Consider the following 12,452-nt stretch of genomic DNA (forward strand, 5'->3'; position numbering starts at 1 on the left):
AAGGAGGCACTCCGGGCCCTAGCTCCCGTGAGGAATGGCATACACAAGACATCTTCATCGTTAGCATTTCCTACCAACCGCTCCCACCAGTTGCTGGTTCTGCCTGGTAGCGACTCTTCACATGTGGGCTTTTTGCTTTGCTTTGTTTGGAGATCTACTTACGTATTTTTTGCTTGTTGTGGACCCCATTTTAAGGCACCTAAAATCTTCCCGTGCATTCTTTAGGGAGCCTGGACATGGGGCTTAGATAACGAAGTGCTTCAGTTCTCCTGTGAGTCTGGGTCACAGCGATTTTGTTTTTCCCCACATATGGAAGCGTGAAATCATATAACTTTTTAGTAGAAATATTACTGTAATTGAAAATTTATTTTAAGTTTCTAATGTCACCGAGTAGGTACAGTTTACGAAAGCCAAAGTCCTTTTCTGCTACATTAAAAAGAATAAACAAAACCCCCAATATAGCTCCACTTGAAACACCCTCAGCACTCTTACTAAATTTAAGAGTGCGTATGCAGAGAATACAGAGCAAACACTTGTGTTCTGCATATTCTCTAATGATGATTTCGAACACCAGTGTCAATAGGCATGAAGTTTCTCCAAAAGCCAGAGCATGCCCCGCCTTCACTGTAATGCTCCGGAGGCCAATAATGAAAGTCGACACATCGTACAGGATTCCATTCATTAACAGTAATTCCTTAAGACTTACAACTAATGCATTAATCACGTTAATGATAATCCATTAACGTGAAGAACATGAAGATAAAAAGGTAGAATCAGGAAAATGCTCTGTAGCAAGTGTTAACAGTTTTAGGGTAATACTGAATTACAAAATTAGCCCGGACTGCCTACAGCATTGAGCATGCCAGCAGAGCACATGAAGTGAATACCATGGTTTAGGAGAGCAGAAAATCACGGCATAGAATAATAATGTTTCTACACACATTCGTTTGCATCGAGGGTGTAATTTTGAAAGGTGACTCTAGACGGTTGCTTCTTGAAATCAGGCCCGAAGTATTTAAGGACCGAAATCATAAATGTTTTATTTAAAGAGTGATACACCTGTTTACGTTGTGATCCCTATATACTGATCCTGATATCTTTATATCAGAGGGCAGTAATGCCACCACTTTGAACACTTCCAGTTAATTATCACCAGAACTTTTTGATAATGACAGTGTATTCTGCAATATGAACAAAATGGGGGAAAAAATAATAAAAGAGTTTACTAAAAAGAAGGCCAAACAAACCCTGGGAGCACTGACCTCAACAAATTCAACAAATATTCAAGCCACATTTAATAACTTTATGAAACTAGTATTGAAGTAAAGAATATATCATCAAAATACAGAAATAAAGTTGAGTGAGAGGAAACAGCCTGATGAGATCAAACAGAAGTTAAACAGAACAGATTAATATAAAGGTCGCTTTGCTTTGTGTAGCAGTATTTCAGCAATTCCCTTCCTCAATAGCCAGCTTAGAAGGAAGAGCTAATCTGAAAAAAAAGAAAGATATGCATCACTTTAAAATCCTGCTGTATGTGTTACTGTGATTGTTTGTAGAAACAGCATCACCCCAATTTGCAACCTATGTTAATTTCTTATTTAACAAACATAGTGGATTTTTTTTTTGTAAGAAAACAAAAATTCAGAATGAAGTGTCTGCATTCAGCTTTCCATTACATGTACATTTATCTTTCTATTGGCTATGGATTCTTTTATTTGTGAACTGCAAATGATTAGAATTTGCTTACAATTCCAAGCCTTTTGTTTGTCATAGATACTTCACTTCTAAACGTGTCTGATGTAGCACTCACTAATTGCAGAATTACAAAAGGTAGAGTAAGGCTTTTCCTGCTCAGAAATCTGCATTTTTGGTAAAGATAACAATGTATCGGTTTCACTAACATCCTAATAATAGGCATACATTTAATTTTATATCACCATCTTTCCAAAGAAAAAAGAAAGTCTAAAAGATGTGTGCAATTGGTTTTTGCTTAGTATAAAATTTTCAAATCAGAACTCATTTTGCTACGATAAACACTACGAATTTCATATAAACAAATGTGGAAAACAATGTGCCAGGCTTAAAAAAAAGTTTGATTAGCAGATGACGATTCTGTAGTGCTATTGTGCACTATACTCTAAGTCCAGAGATTTAGAGGAAAAAAGAAAAGAAAAGAAAAGAAAATCAACCAAACCAGTTTTGATGCAGGTTTGGCATCAAGTGTACGTTATATTCTTAGACTCAGTATGCTCATTCAATGGTTGAGAAATTTAAAGTACCAGATTTTTCCACATCAGATAGCAGGTAGTTGGTGCATACATTTCAGACAAGAGAACTAGGATTTCTTTAATTTGAGACAGGATCAGTAATCTATTGTTAAAATGTCCAAAGTGTGCAATAATAAGGCAGATTTCTCATTACACCACCCTTAAGATACGCATTGTTTGATGAAACAAACAAGGTGCTTTAAAACAGCAGAGTAATAGGATACAAACGGGTGCCAGAATGAAGGAAAACTGCTAAAATGGGAACTGCCCTTTCTTTCACAATGAGAAATAAAGAACTTTTGTATCTGGTATTTGAAAGGTTTTTAACAGCTGATATTCAATATCAGCTGATTCCTGAAGTGTTGGCAAGATACCAGGTTTCTGGTACTGGCCATTTCTAATGTTATTTAAATATTCACATCATGCAATAAGCAGTTTCACACACTGCAATGTAATGGAGAATACTTCCTAAACTGAATCAGAACTGAGACCCAAAGCAGAACCAGGAAATAAATATCTCGCATATATGTCAAACTATATTCTTCAAACAAAACCTTACATCTTATCAAAGAAGTCAGAAAGTACTAACAAAAATTATATGCTTTCTACTATAATACTGTTAAATTTCCATGGCTGAGAATGTCCTGTTAATTTTTTCTGCCTTTTTAAATTAGTTGACAAAGTAGAAATTCAAACACAGAAATAAAATGCATATATATGAGAGCACTGGCTCAGCGAGATATCAAATATACAGCATTATAGTGTCAAAAGTACAGGCAGAAATGTCCAAGATTTCTTGGTGAAAAAGGGGCATTTGAGGAGTAAAAATTCTACTTAACAATCACTCACATTTTAACAGTGCATTAATTATAACAAAAGCTGGATGATAAGTGAGCAACAGAGTCATAACGTTCAGTGTTCATAGCAGAATTTTATCCTCTGCTCATTTAAATGAGGTTGGAAACATATACTCATGTATGTGAAACTGTAAGTAGCTATGCTTTTTCAATTTTTTTTCAGGATTCTTGCAAGAGGCAAAGTTGTGACATTGAATTGAGTTGGATGATAGTACAAGGTGGCGTTGATAGAAGTCTTCCTTTCGAAGCTGTGCCTCTGGCTTGTCGAAGGATGATTAGTCCTACAATCTCGTTTGATCTATTCCTTTGCCTCTAGGAAAAGGGTTTCTTGAGGATACAGTTTTACCTCCAGTAATGATTTATTTGGATCCAGCTGGGTCACCTGTAAAGATAAGAACAAGAAGGTATGTGTAAGTAGATGTTTTTGAACTGTTGATTTTCACAGGGGAGATTTTCACTGCAAAGGTTTTTGAGTCCCTCTGTCAGTAGTAACTGAAGTTGTGCGTATGAATTCCCAGGATGTAAATAAATAAGTATATATTGTATTTTGTGTGTTGTTATTATTATTATTTTGTTATAACAGTAAACAGAATCCACAACATTAATTCCAAGGAGGTCTGTTTTTCTACCATAAATCAATACGTGAATATATCTGGTTTTGTCAAAGTTAAGATATTTTGGAAGGATTACTAGAACACGAGTTAAGATGAAAAATAAAACTGTAGTCCCAGATAAGTATCCTACAATGTCAATCAACCTGACGGTGCAAGCAGCATAGCCAATCCAACACGATCTCCCCATTGAAAGGGGAAAATTATTCTGCCTCTATTTTCCTACTCCCTTTCTTGCTCCAAGTCACATGGTGAAGCACCTAACCTTCACTCACTCTGATGTGTATCAGCCACCTCAATGAAGCTAGGCTGGGAGAAAACTGTCTACTTTTACTTGTTTGGTTATTTTTCCGTCATGCTAGTGAGTTTAACTGGTGCACGCACAAGTCCAGTCAATACCAAATCCAGTGCAAGGGAAGTAGCAAAAGCACTAAGCAGTAGGGAGCCGGGAGGAAGCAGGGTGCTCCTCCTTTCACTGGCAGTGAGATGCTAAATCAGCTCCCTGTATGGTGAAACTGCACCTCGACCCAGCCACTGAAGTGTATACATACAATGCAAGTATACACACGCACACACATGCATAATAAGTACTACGTGTCTGTATATCAGTTATGTAGACACTTAGGTGTGTACATTTGTGTTACAGGATTGTTCTCTGGAATCTTGACTGCTCGTCGGATTTGTGAAGGCATTTAGACAGTCATTTGTGCAGGTGGGCATACAGGAGAATTCCAGTGAGGGTTAAATGCCATGCAATTTGAAAAATAATGATACAGGCACTGTCTGCACCATTATTGCCAAAATTCTTCAGCATTTGGATCTCAGCACCAAACCCTGCAAGCTGCTCCACATCCCGACTGTCCCATTACTGACTTTCACTTAAGGCATGTAAGCAATTAATTCTCAGTTTATAGTTGGCAAGAAACTTTTGTGTTGACGATTCTATTTAGAAGCTAGGCTGCTACCTAAAGGATAAATCTCTTCTATGGAAATAAATTTTAACTGTAAATATTACATAATATAATTATTTATATAGACAAAATAATGACAAGGGTCCTCCTGTCCTTCAGACATTTGGGTTTACATGCCAACGCTGTGACATCCTTCAGAAGACTACTGCAAAGCTTCATATAGAAAGATTAACAATATTCATTTTAATCTTACCATCTTCTGAAATATTTCACTCCCATTTTTATACTTATTTTCCCTGGTAATTCTGTTTTAGTTTATTTCGCTGTGTGAGCACACTAGTTATCAGAAGTTGGCTTGTGAATAATAGATTATTAGTCTTATGCTATAGATATAAATGCAAATGTACACCTATAAACATCTTTTCCCAAGTTAAATTTGTTTTATCTATGATCATATAATGCCACTGCTTTCTAAAATTATTTTTTGAAAACACTATCAAGCACACCAAGTACTATGAATTAATAAGAAATGCTAAATATATTTTTTCTTAAAAGCATAACTTACTGATCCTGTTACCAATTAAAAAAAAACAGTATTGCTCCTCTTTCTCTGCCCCCCCCCCAATCAGGCAAACTTAAAATATATTTGTATTTCCATTGTTTTATTAGATAATTACAGAAAATTCATTATTTAAATAATTATTAAAAGCTTATCACTTCCTAAGTCCACTGAAATCAATGTAATTTCACCTCTCTAACTGCACAGAATTAAAAAAATAAACAAACAGAATTTAAAAAAAACCCAAACAGATGCATTATTTTGACTCCTAAAACAGGAACATATTTTCTTAAACTTCATGTACCGTGGCGGGCTATTGCTAAATGTCTGAAGAGAAAAATAATTTATAAAAACCAGACTCAATTTTAGATTCCTATTATCTACAGTCCAATTATGCATTCCTGCACAGATGCTGCTTAAATTATTGAAAGGTTATTATCTTAGAAAGCAAACCTGTTATGTAAAAACCAGCCAAAGTAGTGCATTTAAGTTTGTGATTACAGAAGTATGCTAATTAAGTGTCTTGTTGCATTTTTTAATTTTGGTATTCTGCTACAGTCCATTATTGCAGCGGGGTAAATAGGGGTCTCTGCAATTCACAGCACATGAGGTATTGTGCACCTGAGAAGCAATTTTCCTTCTTTTCACTTCAAGCCAGTATCTAATTAGACCTCTCTATTTTCAAATCCTGCAACCTTTTTTTTTTTTTTTTTTTTTTTTTTTTTAAGAAAAGCTAGGGAAGACAGAACAAGTCTCTTCTACATTTGGGAAAAAAAAAGAAATCCAAGAAGCAAGCCTAGGCAATGAACACAATCTTCCATATGCAAACCTATTATTCACTTGAGTGTAATTCAAGATTCATATCGTAGTCTAAGTTTGCAAACTTCAAGCACCTTTAATAATAACAACGCATGATGTCCCTTCCTCAATGTCTTCCTACGTAGAAGGTCAGCTAAAAGTGCTGTGGAGTACCTGCAGCAAAAGGACTGTGCAGCTTTTCACCATAATTTCAGTGTGCTGCTTAATTCACTGAGGGACAGCAGAGTTTGCAAATGTTTACACCATTACCCAATTAACTAACAATATGGCTCCTACATCTGTCAACAAACAAAGCTGTTGTTGCTTTGTTTTAGCTCCTTGGCATTTTCTGTTCATATGGGTCGCCATTGTACTTAATTATCACACCATAACCCTTCTGCAGCTTCTACTTTGTTATTTGTGGTTTGTAAATATGTTGTTTACTACAAAGAACAGAAGCCTTATTAGTGAACACATCTCCTACCAAAAGAAATGGTTTCTCTTGAAATACATTAAATATAAGACCTAAGATGCTTTGTAATTTACAGTATTATAAAACAGAATTAGAAACCAAAGAATAATATATAAGAGAGATCAAAGGACCCCAGAAGAGCTGTAGCCTGCAAAGGTGTGTCCAATGTAGTGTTTTAATGAATTTTATTCGCTTAAATAAATTTACATGGATTATTTCATAATGCAAAGTATAAAAATACCTTCCTATTTAATCTGTGTACCTTGTTTTGTTATCATTAGGATGTATTCTGGAGTCCGCTTCAGTGCTGACAATCCTTTGCTCTGATGTCACTGCACGATGCTCTTTTCAAAACAGCTCTGCACATTATGTAAGTTACATTGTCCAAAATCCCTACACCTGTATCATTTAAAGGGTTTTTTGTATATTGTTGGCAATTACACAGGAAACCATTTAAGCATGTGTTTATATACTCAATCTGATTTGATCCTGTTGAACTCAAGGAGGCGACGCAGGTACCCATGTAGTGAAATCTGTGCTTTCTTGATTAAGGTTGCAAAATCCACCCAAATAAGCATTCAGCATTTGTTAAAAGGCCTAAACAAATGCTACAAGCATAGTGTTTCTCTATATTTTCAAGTTCTGCAGTATCTGACTTTCTACCAGTCACACGCATGCATTCTGAGAGTCCACTCACACATCACATGGTGATACCAGCTGATGAGGTGAATGTATTTTCAAAATATATTTTCTGCTTTTGCTAAGGTAAGTACTTAAATTAAATGTAAACTAAAACCCCTTAAAAAGAGGCTCTAAGCTGTTCCAAATTTTCATAGTGAGGAGAGTGGCAGAAGAAGGACACAATGTTCAGCTGCTAAGAGAGCATAACTCGAGTGACACGCAAAACTACTAATATTCAAGCTCACAGAATTCTGTAGAATAACATGCACGTTCATTCAGGGCTGTCCCAGACCCAAAGCAGATAGTGCCCTGGGAGTTTCCATTTTCAGGAAAATTACTTTCTCTGCAAACTTTAACGCTGCCCTCTTCTCAGGGAAGACTCTTTCCAGCCACATGAGCAGAGGGTGGTAACAGGACCTTATTTCTACCAGTGTGAGATCTTGCCATTGAGCTATGAAGTGTTTCACTTTCACTGAAATATGTTTAAGTTGGTAAAACAATACTTTTCTTCCAACTACCGATACAATTTTACAGGACCTTACACTTTGGTCCACTGGATCTGAGACTTCATCTTTTAAAAAGCTTTGTTGTATAACCAATGCTGGTTTGGTGCACAGGAAATGTATTATTTTAACAGGTATTTGTTCAAATTAATTCTGTGGCAATGTCAGCTAAGCACTAGCTAGTTGGTTTGAAGAACTTCTGTGACACTTTGAAGTTTGAATGATTTCAGACTGTGCAAAACCAAAAGATAGTAATGCTAACGCTTATATTTCTCCTGTAAGAACGTAGTAGCTACTTACACTTTATTTTGAATAAATTCCTTGGGTTTTTTAATAACTCAGTAATGAAAACCAATACTAGTTTAAACAACATTTTTATATAGGAAAGTATTTTTCCTTCTAGAATATTTTTTTTAAAATTTTTTCTGTCCTCACCTCGGCTAATCTATCTGTTCTATGATACATTCAAATCCTGAACAGCTGTACTTTTACCATTTCAAAGGTGTGGTTCCTTACCCTCCCTAACTCTGCAGGGAAAAGATAAATACAAAAAAATGGCTTAATGCCCAGGAAGGTCATTTAAAAGTAAAGAATCGAATACACAATTATTATGACACTTACACAAGCAGTAAATATCACACCCTTCACCTTTCTCTACACCCTAGGACAAGGATCTGATTCCTGAGTAGCACAGCCTCTATACCACTTACACACGCATGAATACATTTAATGAATCTAACGGACAAAGAGTTCTTTTACTCTCCTTCCTAATCCTCCTAAAGTATAAATGCAATAGAAATTACTTAAAGGCACACCTGGTAAAGTACCAGATCTGTTTAAAAAACTATATTTTCAGAATGACACACAAACAAATACAGTGAATCCTTTCTACCTATTGAAATATCTATGGATTATATGGATAATACGCTTAACTTGAGCAACAAACAAAAGTAGGGTTACGTTACAGAAATATATGCAATTAGATCTGGTTTAGCTGAATAAACTTGGAGATAATTTACATCTGAATTGAAGAAAGCCATCACAAATAAAGAAAAATATGTCAAAGACTTCTAGTCTCGTTCTACATACTAAGCTTTAATCCAGATATGTCACGCTCTTATTATCTTATTTCTCTGAAGAGATTTTATCAACACAGTATTTTAGATTAAGCATATTTAAAAAATACATTTACTAAGTGAAGCAAACAGACGTTGCTAAAACAGAAAGTTGTTATATCCTGTACTTTGAGCATGCGTTCCACTTTCTTAGAAAAGCCAAACAACACTGAGACATCTGAGATGCCGCCAGTCTTTACATAGTGTAAATTTTCGTTGACTTAACATAACTTCTATCAAAAAAAGAATTTGCTGCAGATTCTAATCAATAAAGGCTTATAAACCTAACTTGCATCACTTGTGTTTTTAGACAGTAAATTCACTCTTGCACCAAAACTAAATACAATCCCGGGTGTCAATTATGTTTACAAAAATATCAAATTTGTATCCAAATCCTACGACTTTTTAACAGTAGTTTGTAGAAGAAGCATATAGAGTTTATCCACCTTGCAGTAAAAGACATTAGGAGACACTGTGTACAGCAGTTCCACTTGGGTAGATCTGAGGTAGTTCTGGGCTTCTTTTTAGCCCAAGATCACAAATTTTGTTTAGCGATCAGTACTCCCCCAAAATATGGCCAAAATATATCCAGTTACTAACATGACTGAATATCTGTTTTGTATTTATTTCTAATAATTACTCTCACTGAAAAATCACTACAAAAAGGCTGCATCTTTCTCTAGCCCTTAAAACAGCTCATTTTCAACAACAAACTAACAAATACACTTTTACATTTTGGCAAGAAAAGTGAAAACACCAAAGTATTTAAATTAATTAGAGTCTCTTTCAATAACATGACTTTTGTTGATGTGGTATTGATGGCGTTACAGATCACACAGTTGCCTTATACGCTGAGAGCAAGAAGTTAAAGTTAGTGGCAGTCAGAGGAGTTATCTGCAGGTACTGAACAAGATGATGGTGGTCTCCACAGTTCCAACAGCTCTGAGACCGGAGGACTTCAGATTTTGAGAGATGAGGAAGGTACTGTAAAGCTCTCCTCAGATTTTCTGATTTCCTCCTTTCCTTCCTTCTGGTTTGAAATCTTTGATTTATTTAGGAATTCTTTGTGTGGTTTCTTGGCAAAAGAGAAGCAGACAGAACACCCTGGAACGTGTCTTTTCCTGACCTGCAGGCAGAAGAGCTCCATCACCCACTCCTTCACACGATTTACTTTCAGTTTTCTCGCTCAGTAGAGGAAAGGTTTAAGTACTGGCATTTACAGATGAGAGCATCTGTATGTTAAGCATCCCTTCTGCTGTGCCAAGGAGCAAAACACTTTTGCTTGTGGGCACTGCTGCCAGCGTGCTTATATCAAGCTAACAATTATTCATGTATTTCATTATTTTAAAATGTGCTAGCTACAGAGAAGAAAGATCATAGCCCCAGAAATACTACAGTTTTCACTGTGGATACTGATGAAGAGCTGGAAGGACACAAACAGCCACATCTTCTGGAAGTCTGAAAACATATAAATACATTTAGCGCTCTAAATGAACTGCAAGAACTTTGCTTTGCATACGTCCCAAAGGGGAATGGATGTGAACACAGTCACTCACAGGAGAATGACCCAGGGTTAGATTCATGTGCACTTCATTATAACTGCATGGAAAAACAATCCAAAAGGGTTTTTATCGCAAGTTCAAAGGATTAAGATGTTCAGCTACCACAATGATATCTACAGTATAACATTGTGATTGGTAGATAGGTAAATAGAATAAAAAGCACGCCTAGGACTGCTTTGGTGATTTAGTCTGATGTATTACTTATGCAATTACCAAAACAGCAGGAGATCATTAAATTTTCTGGTAACCAGATGCAGCATTCTTAGTATCATACTACTACAAAGGCTCTTGACTGGTATTTTATCATTACATTTTCTTCCTACAACGGGAAAAAAGCCCACAAAATTGACATTAAGCATGAATTTTGGGGAAAAAAGTATAAAATATCTTAGGCCCAGTTTACACTGCATAATGCCAAATGCAAGCAAAGCTCTGCGGCTTAACTAAGACATCTTCCTGTGAACAATAACGCACCTCCCCTGAAATAAATGTTTTGTAAAATGGGGCAGCGCTGAATAAAAGAACACATTTGGTCAGAGGGATGTGCTTGGGTGGAATATATTAATCACATGGTTGCCATTAGTCATTGGGTTAACTAATGAGGATGACTCAACGGAGAGTTCACATACCGCAGTGAGTACTCAGTGCTGTGGGGAATGCTTGCTTACTTTAGTGAGTCCTAAGTAAAACAGCTCATCTGAAATGCACACCTGCTTCCTGAAGTTGGTTAAACATTCCCTGTATTCAAGTAGAACTGTTGTAAGAGATCAGAAACTATATTGACCTATGGAATGTAATTCTACTTCTTTTTAGAATAAGCTTACATCTAACGAGATGAGGAAGACATGCCTTCCATCTCCTTTCAGTGACTTGATACATGAAGGCCTTTAGTCTTTCTCTTCGGATATCACAGTAACTGATGCAAAGACACTGGCTGTGAAAAGTCTGTCTGTCTTGGGAGAAAACATTAGGAAAAATCCTTCTGGAATACTTACAGAATTTTTGACTGCCTAATGGAAATTATATTTCCACCAAAGTAAACATTACATTTCAAGAAGCAAAATCTACCCAATATTCTCTAAAGTACTGCCATTGACTTCAGTAGGGCAAGAATGTCCCAAACTCCCTTTGTAGGTGCTGACTGAAAGACTGATACTATTCTTTGTGAACAACAAACCTGTTAAAAGCAATAAAACCTAGGGGTTGCAAATACTTCAGCATCCTGGCTGCAACGATAAGTAGTCCGTTCCTCTTGCACTCAAGGTTCATCAGTCCAGTTGTTCTGCTATTACAAGTCATCAGGAAGAACGATCAGAAATCACACTTCTAGAAGAGGCATGGGAATATGCTGGTCTGGTATGGCCAATTTGCTTAGACAACTTCTCAGTGTCTTAACTAAACTAAACATAACTGCTTGAATAAATAAAATAACAATGTATCCTGAAAAGAGAGGAAAGACAAGGGCAGGTGGTATTGACTTAAGGACAGTTTTAAATGACAAGAGGAGGGAGCTCTACCATTGTAAGTGGCTGTGGCCTTGTGTAAACTAGATCATAGCTGATAAACACATGCCACCATCATATCTCCAGTGACCTGAAAAATTTTAAATTATGTGAATTAAAATAGACAAGTACTATTTTATGTAGTAGGAAATAAAAATACCAGTAACTGAAACTACTGGAAAAATTACATGGATCACACGTTAAATTTTCCCTGAACTTACAAAAACATTCTTAAATTTTTTTAAACATATCAGAAAAATATTTAATTCATCTGAAATCCTCCTTTGCCATAAGACAGATATTCAAGTTACTTTCCTAATTTATGTGAAATTAGTAAAGTGCTGTTGGCTATAAACATGGTACTGCATGAATCCTTTCTGACGATAACATCTTTCTTCCATCTTTCTATCAAGATGATGATTAGGGAAAAGAAAGTTAAAAGCCAGAGATAGTCCTGGGCATAACACACTTTCAGGAACTATTTAAAGTGTTTAAACACCACCTAATGAGTTGAAAAGTAGATTATTTGAAGGAAGTAGTTTGCACTGGGTGAAATGCAGCATAATCCTTACAAAGAATGGCTTCTAGAACTGGCTGAGATATACAAAATT

General features: G+C 36.0%; 1 protein-coding gene across 3 annotated transcripts in view; it reads right to left on the minus strand.

Annotated features, from left to right (window-relative positions):
* Positions 1–347: 347 nt before the first annotated feature.
* The window catches only part of FAF1 (Fas associated factor 1), a 167,605-nt gene continuing 155,500 nt past the window's right edge, over positions 348–12,452 (minus strand). For all 3 annotated transcript variants that reach the window (XM_086753732.1, XM_086753731.1, XM_086753733.1), the window contains one exon: positions 348–3,509. In XM_086753732.1, coding sequence (XP_086609858.1) covers positions 3,426–3,509 — 84 coding nt within the window. In that variant the 3' untranslated portion in view covers positions 348–3,425. The remainder of the gene's footprint in view (positions 3,510–12,452) is intronic.

Source organism: Chlamydotis macqueenii, chromosome 8, assembly GCF_036417535.1.
Source record: "Chlamydotis macqueenii isolate bChlMac1 chromosome 8, bChlMac1.mat, whole genome shotgun sequence".
In the NCBI taxonomy this organism is placed as follows: Eukaryota; Metazoa; Chordata; class Aves; order Otidiformes; family Otididae; genus Chlamydotis; species Chlamydotis macqueenii.